We start from the raw sequence: 13,512 nt of genomic DNA on the forward strand, positions 1-13,512 counted from the left end.
GAGCTCTGAAATTCTAGAAAATTCTAGAATTTTAAATTTTAGAAAATTATGGAATTTTAGAATTTCTGATATATGAAAATATGAAACCATGTGTGTTTTTTTAAAATTAACCCTTAATTTTATAATTTTTCTTTTGAAAATATATAATTTAATATTTCGTGGAATTAGAGAATATTATTTTTTGTTTTAGATGTTTTATATGAGAAATAAAAATATATATTTATTAATTATTAAATAAATGAATGTTTTGACGAAATTATTTATTGGATCGTCGTCACAGCCTCACATCCTCACATTTTATAAATAAATAAATATATTATTTCAAAGGAAATTATATATAATGTGTTAAAAAAAATCTATTAATATTAAAGAATAAGTATGAAGAGAATAATTCTGATTTAGTGGATGAATAATTCAAATTTCATTCAATATTTCTTAATCAAACCCAACCCAACCCAATAAATAAATTAGATAATATATAATATGTTGGGTTGGGTTGAGTTTGATTGGATTAGGTTGGATATATTTTGTATAGCTATCGCTAGCTTATTTTGTTTCTCTTGCCTTTGTCAACCACTGCTAGGATTGTTGTCTTTCCTGTAACTGGTATTAATGTATTATGTTAAATATTGTAGGGACCTTATTTTTAATAGTCATTTTCTTGTCCTCGTGGACTATGTATTAGGCTTAGTCTCTACGTATGTAATGGTTTATTTCTTATTGGTCTTAGATGTACAATGAAATATTATTATTACTATAAATAAATAAATAAATATATATATATATATATATATATATATATATATATATATATATATATATATGATAGGAACAAAGTAAATACAACTTAAATTTTGAATAGGTAAAGTTAAAATTTGTTCCTAACTTTTTTGAAGTATATATAGATTTTTAAGAGCAATTTTTATGGTAAGCTACTTTAACTTGTGGCTTGTAGGTAAAGTTCAAATTTGTTCCTAACTATAATACTTTTCAGCTATAACTTTTTCAATGGTGACACTAGTGGAAAAATGTTCATCTGCATCGTTTTATTTGCATCGGTTTCTTTTGACTCACGATGCAAATAAGGCATTTGCATCAGCCCTTTAATAGGGGTCAATATAATTGTGATGAATGTAAATGCTATTGTCATTTGCATCGACCCCCTTGTTAGAGGCCGATGCAAAAGCCAATTCATTTGTTTGCGTCGACCAGTTAGTAAAGACCAACGCAAATCTGCATCGTTTTATTTGCATCGGTTTCTTTTGACTCGCGATGCAAATAAGGCATTTGCATCAGCCCTTTAGTAGGGGTCAATACAAGTGTGATGAATGTAAATGCTATTGTCATTTGCATCGACCCCCTTGTTAGGGGCCGATGCAAAAGCCAATTCATTTGTTTGCGTCGGCCACTTAGTAAAGACTGACGCAAATCTGCATCGTTTTATTTGCATCAGTTTCTTTTGACTCGCGATGCAAATAAGGCATTTACATCAGTCCTTTAGTAGGGGCCAATACAATTGTGATGAATGTAAATGCTATTGTCATTTGCATCGACCCCCTTGTTAGGGGCCGATGCAAAAGCCAATTCATTTGTTTGCGTCGGCCACTTAGTAAAGACCGACGCAAAATCTGCATCGTTTTATTTGCATCGATTTCTTTTGACTCGCGATGCAAATAAGGCATTTGCATCAGCCCTTTAGTAGGGGCCAATACAATTGTGATGAATGTAAATGCTATTGTCATTTGCATCGACCCCATTGTTAGGGGCCGATGCAAAAGCCAATTCATTTGTTTGCGTCGGCCACTTAGTAAAGACCGACGCAAATCTGCATCGTTTTATTTGCATCGGTTTCTTTTGACTCGCGATGCAAATAAGGCATTTGCATCAGCCCTTTAGTAGGGGCCAATACAATTGTGATGAATGTAAATGCTATTGTCATTTGCATCGATCCCCTTGTTAGGGGCCGATGCAAAAGCCAATTCATTTGTTTGCGTCAGCCACTTAGTAAAGACCGACGCAAATACTGTTGTTATTTGTATCAACCCTTTATTAAGGGCCGATGTAAAAGACCAATCATGTACTTACATCGGCCCTCTGTATTGGACCGATGTAAATACGGTTATCATTTGTATCAGCCTTTTTCTAGGGACCGATGTAAATGAGCAATCACTTTAACAGTTCTTTTTCCCTCCTTTCAGTCAATTTTCGTGAAACGATATTAGAGCAACTCTAGTACCAAGTTACAAACTTTGTAATTTGGTAAGATACACATAGGAAAGTAATATAGCATTAGAATAGGTTGTTACTTCAAAAATTTATGGGTCAAAAAGATATTATTATTAATAATAAGTATCATATCTATAATTTACTAAGTACTCAAAAGACAATTATTTAACTTTTTTTTTTAAGTAAAAAGTTAAAACTCGAAGGACGGCTAAAGAAACTATATTTGTTTGCAACTCCTCTAGTACATGAAGTAATTAGTTTTTGCCTTACTGAAGCTTACCATAAGAAAGCGCAGAAGCTCGCCAGTGAAATTCAGCGAATTCCACCTTGTAGAAGATAGCCCAGAAGCTCGCCATAAGAAAGGGCTTTACCGAAGAAAATCCTCGCTTGACGTGAACGGCCGCAATAGAGAAGGCAGTGGATTCTACTATCTCATTCTCCAGTGGCTTGTTCCTCACTGGCCTTCCCGATTTCCACCTTGCTTCTTATGATATTTTTGGTAAAATTTCCCTTCAATCTAGGTCTTATTTATCCATTTGTCTTCTACTTTCAAATTATGTTGGTTATGTGTTTTCATTTGAATAATTTCACAGGCCTAGATTGAAATCCCTGTATGTTTTGATTTGGGTATTTTGGAAGTTCATATGCTTTTAGATGTACGTTTTGATTTGGGTCCTGTTTTGATATGGGTGTGTTTTCATTTGGGTCTTATAACATAATCAAATTTTGATTGCTCTGTTTTCTTGGATGAGTTAATTTAATTGAATGCTTTACTTGAGTGAAATCTGTTAATTTGCTTATAGATTATTTTAACTGGTTTATTTTGTTAGGGAGTTCATTTTTAAGTTTCTCATGCTCTGTCTGTGGCAAAACATCATGCTACTGATGCTGGTGTTGTTTACCTTCTGCATCATCACATCTACTCTGACTGTTTTTCTCACAATATCATTTTTTTCCTCCTACTTTTTGGGACTGCTGCAAATCTGTGATAAGTTTGTTAGATGGTATCATTTAGTTAGTCAAGTGGTGTCCAGAATAAGGTTAATATGTGAAATACAAGAATATGAGTTTGTAGTCAAATTTAGATGAATATTTTCTTCACATGAGTCATTTTTCTTGCAACAACAGCATGCCTGCCTTGTTTCTCCTCGTTCATAAATTCTGTTGACCACAAGAAAAAAACATTAAGGCTTTTGTTCATTTACCTCATATTTTGAGTAACCAATATTTATAAGCAAAATGGCAAGCTTTGGACTGCAAATCTAAGCAAGCAGAAGGATCATAAATATGGAAGCAGAAGGATCATAAATATGGAGGTCTACTAAATAAGAAGAAAAGATGGAGGATCTTGTCATCTTGCTACTTACCATTAAAAGAGCCCGCAGAGTAGCCAGATTCTCTTTATTATCCTGACATGCTATGATAGACCCCACCCTCTTGAGGTGAAAAGACAAATGACACTTAGGGGAAGGTTTGTAGTTAGTATGCAAGTGATCTCTCATTTCATCGGAGTGAGTAGTTATTATCACAGATGAGTGTTTGTAGATTATATCCTCTAATCACTTTTACTGAATGTTGGGGTAAGCTTGAACATAGCCAGCCTTCTTTGAGTGAACCATGCCTTTTGTGGTACAACTAGCCTGGAAGTGCCTTTTGTCGCCCTAAATCAGTCTCTACTTTCATTTTTCCTGTGGTGCAAGCCTTGCTTATGCTTGCTGTTGTTGTAGCTTTTTGGTTTTCCTTAGTCAAGTTATGCCATAAGCTTTTTTTCCCCCAAGCTGGAAGGAACTAACATATCCTTGAATTTGGAGGTTAGCCATTCTGGTTCTCATATAAGGATCACAAGAGAGGTAGTGATTTTTGACCAGAAGTCCATTATTACACAATCTTGTGGAATGTTAAGTTGGATAGTAGAAGTGGTCACTTGAAGGTCCGACTCTTTAGGGAAACCAGTCATGTATTCCTTCAGCTTCACCTGCTTATTGCTCACAACTTCACCCATTATTTGCCTTGCCTTGCCTGCAACTAACTAGTTTCTGCCTACAAATTGCATTATTTTTATAGGAGGTAGAAACTGCTATGCATAGTTTTGTCCAAGACGTCGTCCAGATTGATCACAGGAACTCATTTATTTACATATCCTGAGTACATTATGTTTGGGAGTGAGGCAGAAGCCTACGAGCACTCGAGTTTAAGCAGTCGAGTTCATTATTGAATAGGATCCTTTTTTTGCTGTTCTTTATCTATTGGAATATATGAATTAATCTTGTAGTTTTTTCAATTACTTATTGGGAAAATCAACAAAAGGAGATTTCATTTATGTTTTCTTGGATTCAATCTGTCCCAAATGGGCCTCACTTGTTTGCATTTCTGTATCACTTTTATTGTGTTTGTATATGATACTCGTGTGATCAGTAATGTGAGGTAACACTTGTATTTATTGCAAATTCATATATTTGCTACTTTATGAGGATAAATTTGGTCAAGATGATTTTATGCCTTCCACAGCTCTTTCATATAGTGTATTAAAATACTAGTTGTTTTTGGACTTTGTAGGTTTAGGAAAAGATACAATTTCCTATTTCAGAACAACCTTCCTGCTGAAAGAGAGGTAGCTTTTTAAATTTGTTTGTTACTTGCACTTATGCATTTTCTTTTCTTCACAGATTAGTTTTGTTTCTTTTTCTTTGAAAAATAAAGGAATTAAAGCAGCAACTGAAGAAATCCAAAGATCGGGAAGCTATTGATCAATTGAAACAACGTATATGTTGGATTGTAAGTACTTGCTTCTGGGTTGAAAATGAATGAATTATCTTGGTGGCTACTTGAATGATTATTTCCCATTCTATGGTTTTATGGTTTATTCTTGTTCTTTGGTGTTAAGCAGCAAGTTGCACAGAACACTCTATGGTTTTATTGTGTTTGAAGTTGTATGGCTTGGCTTGAAATCTTACAATTTGATATTCTCATGATTGCGGGATCTCTATGCTCCAATGATATGCTTGTCAACTAATTATAGCATCGATTTTCGTAGATCAGCTAGGGCTTAGGATTGGTTGTCGATTAACTTAGTTTTTTCTTTCTTTCTTTCCCCCTAGTCTTTATACCTGAATCGGGTCTATTTGGTTAGGCAAATTGATGTCTTTCTTGATTTTCTATCTTGATATAAATTGAATTGAATTGAGGTATATATGGCCAAAATTCAGCTCTCTTCCCTGTGATTATAGAATTGAATTAGGAGTTAGATTACTTAATAGGAGAATACGAGAATTGCAGTTCATATTTATATTGATGGCAAGCAGGCCACAAGTGGGTGAAGAAAGACAAGAAAGAGTCATGCTTGTTTATGGGTCAGATTGACCCAGTATGCTATGCTAACAAATGGTGAACTTGCACGTAACTATATTATGTCCTTTTTATTGTATCTTGTTTTAATTAATTAATACTATATTATAACTTTTGATTTTATGCTGTAGTTTGACATTCATCAAACATTTCCAGTTCACTCTAGAATATTTCATTCTTTATTCAATAAATCATTTTCATGTAGGCTTTGAGGAGTTCAATAAACCTTAGATAATCCAAATTCCATTGCTTTCTAAGTATATATTTCTCCATTCTTTGCTTACATACTAATTACTGTATATTTATTGAATCTACATAAAATATTTACCGGAATAGATATTATAGAGATATTGTTTTTCCAATTGAGGAATATGAAGACCAATAAATTGAAAAGCTAATTTAACAACTGATTAGTGCTTTATGCTTCTGAAGACTAATTCAAACTTAAATCAATTTCATTATTTATATAATAAATCCTGAATCATAAGCTGGCAAAATATGTTTGTTCTAGTTTTTCCTTTCTATATGATCTACGACTGAAACGAAATTAGAGTAAAAAGAAATAAAAAAAAAGGAAAGAAGATTTTGGACGGCAGGAATAGCAAAGAACAACAAAAAAAGCTCTTGGCATCGAAGGAAACACAATTGTATATATGATTCTTTTCAAAAATAACTTGGATGATTTTCACATGTTGATTAATTATTTTTGTTCAATTAACGCTTCTCATCTGCTGCAAGCCTTTCCTTTTCCTTCCATGCGCTTTGCCTCCATGCTCCTGCTTTCCTTTTGTTCATTGGTTGAAATTCAGATGCAGCATATGAATCTGAAAATTATGTTAATAGAGGAATTTAGATTTATCATGTCCTCTTTTTAATTTCTGTTATTCTCTCATATGCATACTGCTATAACATGGCTAAGCACATTTGCAAGCATAAACATAGTAATGTACACTGTTTTCTCTTATGAGTTCTCTTTTATTTTCCAGATTACTAACACTGAGATTATCAATTCAAGGTCCCGGTTATTATGATGAGCTTGTGCTCCCAATAATTGAAAATACTGCCAGTGAAAGGGAACTTGGAACTATCAAGGAGGTAAAATAACTCCCAAATCTTCCTCTTGTTTCTATTAATTCAAAAGTCTGTTGGAAATTTAGCTTGTATTGTTGTTGCTGTGATACTTTGTCCCTTTACAAATCATTTGATGTTCTTTATTTTTTAAATAAGCAAAGTTCTTTGACATGTGTCTTTATTTTACAGCTTCAAATGCCATTAAGTCTTGAATGAAATAGTTGACACCACTTTTAACCATAGTTCTCTGGCTAGTAGAGCTTTTTTCTTTATATTTCTACTTGTCCTGAATTTCAATTCTTTTTTCTATTACTAGCTAAAGTGAATAATTTAATTCAGGTTGCAAGAATTCTGTTGTTTGTCTATATGTTTCACCACATATACATCAACTATGTGATTGTTCACTTCTTTGACTTGTTTCTTCTGGGCTTTGGGTTAAGGAAATTTGAGCAAATACGTCACACTTTTTAATGTGTGATATTTTTGTGGATTTGAAGCTCTTATTTTCAGTATCTTTTAAAGGTAAAGAATTACTATTACTTCTCTGGTGGTTGGCATCCTCTTTATGTACACAAAAGTGAGGAGTTAAACGGGAAATGTACAAAGAAAATTTTCCTTTTTTGTGTTGTTTGCTTATGGAATTAATGAAGTAGGCTAGTCAAATTGCTAATGCTGGTTCAGTGGTGTAATTTATTTTAGTTTTCAATTTGCCATACTCTAAAATTGATTTTCTTCTTTTCTCTGCATTTTCAGTAACCTATGCTGTTCTAATACCTACATCCTTCTTTTTGGAGTTTTTTAGGTCACAAGGATCTGAGGCTTTTGCAGTCAGCTAAGTTGGATGAGATACTGGTTTGCTGCTTTCACGTTTGCACTGGAAACAAGCCTAAACAAAAATTGCATCTGCTAGAAAGGTGTGTTTTGGCCTCTCAGATAATTTAGTTGACTCCGTTTCTCGAACTTATTGTGTTAGAAAAAAATCAGCCAAGAAATCACCGATTTTGATCTCTAAAAGGGGCGGCCCGGTGCACTACGCGTCCCCGCTAAGTGAGGGTCCGGGGAGGGGTCCCACCACAAGGGTGTACTGGGGCAAGCCTTCCCTTGCCAATTTTTTGGCAAGAGGCTGCTCCTAAGACTCGAACCCGTGATGGAAACTGACCGATTTTTGGCCGGAGTTTAGACTTCAATGAAGGAGAGAGAAAAAAGACTGTGAATTGTTTAAGAGAAGAAGGAGAGGGAGAGAGAGACATGAATGGTTTATGATTTTAATTAATTAAATTTGTTTAGTTAAATCAGGATGATATTGAATAAGTCTATTATTCCCTTAGAATAAAAAGTAAGGGAGTTCGTCTCTATATCCTCAATATATGTGTGTATATATATGCGAATTCTATCTTTTCCCATTATTCATGTTTTAATTTTTTTTTTTTTTTTTATCTCAAATGGGTATAACACATGATAAGAATTCAGACAAAATAAAACACACATAATGTCTCGTTTGTTTATATGGAAATTTTTAGAATACTTTGAGAGTAATACACTTAACAGATGAATTAACGACACATGCACCTATTTTTTTCAATACAAGAATCATCTTCCATGAAATAGTATGCAAATGCAATGCTATTTTGTTTAGTTGCATGCATCACATTCCGAGTAGAATAAAATTGATCGTATATATTTTTAATCTACCACTGATAAATGATGGCATGACACACATTAAAAATAGATAATATAATTCATGACTAAAAAAATGAATTTACTAATAATATCCAAAATTTATCCAACTTATATTTTATCTTTAGTTATACTATTTATAACAAATTGCTCTTGCCTTCATAGGAATATTTTTTGTACAGGTATCCTTTTCACATTTGAAAAATTAAGAAATTTCGATAGTTGAGGGACTGAATAAGAAAAGTTAACAAAGTTTACTTTAAAATACATGTTATCTTGTATTAAACGACACATGTTTACAAAAAGGACCTGTTGTTTTTATCAAAAAACAGGAAAAAGAATAAAAGAGAGAACTTGTCGTTTGTTCCATATTTGATCAAATCACTTCCGAATTGAACTTGTTAGCCGTTATTGAACTAAGGATGAGGTACCTCAAGCTTCTGCATCAACAACCTGCTTTTAATCGAGGAGTAGCCATAGTTGAATTGAATTGTGGAAGACCTCTCAATCCTTGGAGGTTAGGGTCTAAGCACTTCTTCTCCAATTTCGGAGAGGACCCAGAGCTCAAAGACTTCATGGATTACATGGATGCTCTCAAGAACTATGAGAAATTAGGGATACCCAATGGGGCAGGTACTGATTCTGACAACGGCTTTGATCTCCGTCGAGTGCGACGGCTAATGGATCGTTTGGGTAATCCTCAGTCCAAATTCAAGGTTCTATCTTTTTCCCCTTTTTAGGTGCATTTCTTTTAATTAACCTAGTAGTCTCAGTTTTCAGTCCTGCTTAAAAGGAACAATCTTTTACTCTATTTGGGAAATAAGTGTAGGCTATACATATTGCTGGTACCAAAGGAAAAGGATCAACTGCAGCCTTTCTCTCTAACATCTTACGGGCAGAAGGATATTCTGTTGGTTCTTATACAAGGTCTCAGCTTGTTGCAACATCTCTCTTATGCTCGAAAGTTAATTTTTTTGTTCATAGAGACTGCTAATTTGTATCATTTAATGAAGAAATTCAAATAAGAAAGCTTATGCTACAAAAGTTGGTTTATTGCAGTATATATGGAACATAATAATGTAGTTTCTTGGCGTCATGCATCTCTAGCCCTATGTACTTGCTTAAAGGGATCCATTTATCCCCCTAAATTTGTTACAGCAATAGTTTGGCCTGAACTTGCTAAAATTCTTGGCACCTCAACTTGTCCAAAATCTTCTCTGCTCTGCCACGTGGATTTTAGGGATCAATATTCATTAGGTTACTTTAAGCAAGTTTACGGTGAATAAGACCCTCTCAAAGTGAAGGGGCAGCTGATTTTTCTATGGGGCTAGGGATGTATTAGGCCTGATTTCTTTCTTTCTGTTCAATGACAAATTTTATTTTGTTTAAGCAGCCCTCATATTGTGACTATAACGGAACGGATGTCAATGGGAAAATTAGGCGAACCAGTATCAGCAAAGAAGTTAAATTGTCATTTTCGTCTCATTAGGGAAAAACTTGATGAGGCAATCCTAGTAGAAAATGGGGGATTGAGTCATTTTGAGGTATCTACTTGCTTACTATGCTCTTTATTGTTGTAATCCATGAATTATTTTGTTCTTTGGATGCAATTCTTTTGGTGCTTGAAGGGTGTTTTGGGTTCGTGAAAGAGCAAGAAATGTTAAACAAAGCTTCCCTCTCCAACACTTCTGAGTCGTGACATGAGAACAATATGTGCTACTACAATTGTTGATATCTATAATCCTATATTCAAATGAAAATTTGGACCTGAATTGTAATGGGTTTAATCTTTTAATGTGCAAAATCATGGTTATTTTACCTCTTTGTAGTTTTTTATTATTAGTTGTGTTGAACGATGATTTTCACGCTGTAGCTGAGTTTGTTTTTAGTTGCTTCTCTGGAATTTGCTTGCCTCATTTGATGACATCAAGTTGATGTGCTTTACGTTTTGTTAATACATAATTCCAGTCTTGTGGTATTGAACTTAACTTTTCAGGTTCTTACTGCCATAGCATTCTCCCTATTTGCTCAAGAGAACATTGATATTGCAATTATTGAGGTTGGTAATCTTGATCCTTTGAACATTGATATTAACTTTTGAAGATATGTTTTCCAATGGCTATGAATGGCTAACTTTCATGTGGTCCAATTTCTTCATACTATGCATTTCAGGATCAGAATGTGTATTCAGACAACTGCTTTATTCGTACGTAATTTCTTCTTGGCCAATTTTGATTCTAATTTTAGTTTCTTACTATATAACAGGCTGGTCTTGGTGGTGCTCGGGATGCTACAAATATAATTAGTAGTTCTGGTCTTGCTGCATCAGTAATAACTACTATAGGCAAGGAACATTTGATGGCACTGGGGGGCACGTTAGAAGGCATTGCAATGGCAAAGGCTGGAATAATCAAGCACGGTCGTCCAGTTAGGTGATTCTCCCTTGACTCTAGGAACTTCATATCCAAGTGAATTGAACATGGTCGTCCATTTGGTTTACGAAACATTTGCCGAAGCGTGAAACACTTTAAAATCAAAGTTTCTGTGCAACATAAGTGCTGATTTTGTTTCTGAGTTGTTATATACATGCTATCCTAAATTTCCCTTCTCAACTTTTCGTATAAAATTATTCAAGTGAATTAAACAAGTTAAATATATACTGCATAGTGCTTATTAAAATGCCAGATGAATATTTTAGCGCACCTATGTATTGCAGCTACATTATTCACTGACCAAGCTGAATTTTTCAGTACTTTGTTTTTTGTGTTTGTCAAATCTTCAGTGTTTAAGTTGTTTTAATTTTCAGTTGGTTCTAGGTGGACCCTTTCTTCCTCACGTTGAGCAAATTCTTCGTGATAAAGCATCACTCATGTGTGCTCCTGTAGTATCCGCATCTGAATCTGGAATTAAAACTACCATTAAAGGCCTTGGTTCGTTTTCTGGTAGGCACTGCCAGTTGTGTGACATAATCATACAAGTCAGGAAGGATTTTCAGCTGGTATGTTCTTCGATGACCATTCTCGAGCGTCTTTGACCTAAATCATCTTTAAATCTTAAATAACACTACTGAAACCATTTTAAGTCTTTGAGATCGTCATATATATTCAACTTAGCTTTAACTGTTGATGCTACTTTATTTTTCTTTTATCAGTTTTGAGGTTTTGACGATATAAAACTTACACATGCAGTTCATTGAGCTATCTGACATAAAAATGCGCATGATTGGAAGTCACCAACTGCAAAATGCAGCTACTGCAGCATGTGCAGCGTTGTGCCTCCGCAGTCAAGGTATTTCTTTGTTTGTATATTTTCGAGATTTTTTAGAATCTATTGTTTTTCACTCGATTGTTGGAGTTTAATTTTTTTTCTAGACTTGACTATTGCTTCAGGCTGGAAGTGAACATGTCAGTTGGGGGTTTTATGCTCATTGTGTTATGGTAAATAGAACTATGCAACTGGGGAGATAATGGTTATTAATGAGACATGTCCTTAATCGGATAACATATGTCCGAGCATTTATCAATTCAAGTTTGCTGTCTTTAGTTCTATTTTGGATTGTAAAAATTAACCTTGCGGAAACATTGCAGCTCATCTTGGTACTCTGAACTAATTTTGGGATGAATGAAAGTGAATTAATCTAACTAGATTAAAATAATATTTAGGAATTTGTTGAGATTGTTAAGCTTATTATTGACTTGTACAGTTCAATTATTGTTTCAATAAATTTATGGGTGGCGCAGGATGGAAAGTATCTGATGGATCCATTAGAGTAGGTCTGGAGAATACATACTTGCTTGGAAGAAGTCAATTTCTAGCATCCAAAGAAGCTGAGTTGCTAGGACTACCTGGAGCTACCATACTGCTAGACGGAGGTTAATTATTGCGTTTCTTTACGAGTCTTTATGATGTTCTAGACGCAACTCCACCACACATTTCAAATAATATTCTGTATATGGTCCATTCTTATCTAAAAGAAACATTGCTCCATGGTATTCGTCTGTAAATTGCCTTTTTCAGCTCACACTAAAGAGTCCGCAAAGGCTTTGATGGACACGATACAGATGACATTTCCAGATGCGCAGTTGGTGCTTGTAGTTGCAATGGCTAGCGACAAAGATCATGTGGCTTTTGCAAAAGAATTTCTTTTCGGTATAGCTCCTGTCAATTCTTTTTGATATTTCTGATACGGTTGTGTAAGCAATCGTTTTCTCGGACACATACAATGGGAACACCACCTGATGAAGGGACATTAATCGTGCTATTACTTATTTCCAGATAAACAATTAGAGGCTGTCTTCCTAACAGAAGCCGAAATTGCTGGAGGCAAATCCCGAACAACTAAAGCTCCATTATTAAAAGATTACTGGGTACAAGCTTCCCAAGAATTGGGGGTAAATACCGAACAGTTTATGAATAGTGAACGCATTGATCTGGCAAAGGAACGGGAAGGTAGAATCATATTGGCAGCGACGGAATCATTGGAGGCTTCCATGAGAAGTGCAAATGAGTTCCTTAGAGGAAGAAGATCAGGGAAGCAGTCAAGTATTGTTGTAGTGACTGGTTCCCTTCATATTGTGTCATCTGTGTTAGCTCGTCTCCATGAGCAGAATGCCTTGGATTCTGCCCTCTAAATCTCTGTCCCACCCACCCCCGCTGCAGGTAAAATCACCTATTTTGAGGAATATGAAGAGAGAAAAATGGTCTTTCAAAATGGTGATTTTGAGAAATTGAAAACGTAGTTTTATTGAAAATTTGGTTCTATTTTTTGGACTTTTCTATTTTGAGGCCGTTAAGGATCATTCTAAACGACTTTTATGTTAGTAAATTGTAAAATTCAGGGACATTTTAGGTCCAGTTTTGAAGATGAAGGGCCATAAAAAGTGTAAGGTCTGCTTTGAAGGGCCATAAGTGTATAATTTACTTGAAATACATTTCTGGTTCTGGATTTTTGTATTTTGCTCTGCAAAACCAGTTAAAATACACTAATGGCTCTCAATTTTGGTGTTATTAACATGACGAACCTTAAATTTTAAAATTATCATAATATCCTTGAGTTTTGACATATAAATATAAAAGACTAAATTACAAATGTGGGTAAATTATATTCCTAATATTAACATGTTGGCCCCTAAAGTTTGAGGTTATTAACATTTATAATTTATTGATATTTTATGTGGTCAATCGTATTTATAT

The 13,512-nt window shown here is 34.4% G+C and overlaps 1 protein-coding gene across 3 annotated transcripts; it reads left to right on the plus strand.

The window, feature by feature from the left end:
- The first annotated feature begins 2,489 nt into the window (after positions 1 to 2,489).
- On the plus strand, positions 2,490 to 13,266 carry LOC136210905 (dihydrofolate synthetase-like). Of its 3 annotated transcripts, none has more exons than XM_066002356.1 (15): positions 2,490 to 2,725; positions 4,783 to 4,837; positions 4,927 to 5,001; positions 6,558 to 6,666; positions 7,445 to 7,556; positions 8,652 to 9,035; positions 9,149 to 9,246; positions 9,713 to 9,863; positions 10,316 to 10,378; positions 10,585 to 10,746; positions 11,126 to 11,317; positions 11,508 to 11,607; positions 12,060 to 12,191; positions 12,337 to 12,468; positions 12,595 to 13,266. In XM_066002356.1, the coding sequence occupies exons 6-15, from the start codon at positions 8,742 to 8,744 to the stop codon at positions 12,948 to 12,950; spliced, it is 1,680 nt and encodes a 559-aa protein (XP_065858428.1). In that variant the 5' UTR covers positions 2,490 to 2,725; positions 4,783 to 4,837; positions 4,927 to 5,001; positions 6,558 to 6,666; positions 7,445 to 7,556; positions 8,652 to 8,741; the 3' UTR covers positions 12,951 to 13,266. The 3 variants fall into 3 exon arrangements, with proteins under 3 accessions (XP_065858428.1, XP_065858429.1, XP_065858430.1); XM_066002357.1 differs by having other exon boundaries at positions 8,741 to 9,035; XM_066002358.1 differs by having other exon boundaries at positions 6,587 to 6,666.
- Positions 13,267 to 13,512: the final 246 nt, after the last annotated feature.

This window comes from Euphorbia lathyris, chromosome 1 (genome assembly GCF_963576675.1).
Source record: "Euphorbia lathyris chromosome 1, ddEupLath1.1, whole genome shotgun sequence".
Classification (NCBI taxonomy): domain Eukaryota; kingdom Viridiplantae; phylum Streptophyta; class Magnoliopsida; order Malpighiales; family Euphorbiaceae; genus Euphorbia; species Euphorbia lathyris.

Bases quoted from the DNA above. Each gene is read 5' to 3' on its own strand.
- LOC136210905 (XM_066002356.1), top strand. From the start codon at position 8,742: ATGAGGTACCTCAAGCTTCTGCATCAACAACCTGCTTTTAATCGAGGA. The intron at 9,036-9,148 runs GTTCTATCTTTT...AAATAAGTGTAG, and splicing joins ATCCTCAGTCCAAATTCAAG to GCTATACATATTGCTGGTAC. The intron at 11,318-11,507 runs GTATGTTCTTCG...TTACACATGCAG, and splicing joins TCAGGAAGGATTTTCAGCTG to TTCATTGAGCTATCTGACAT.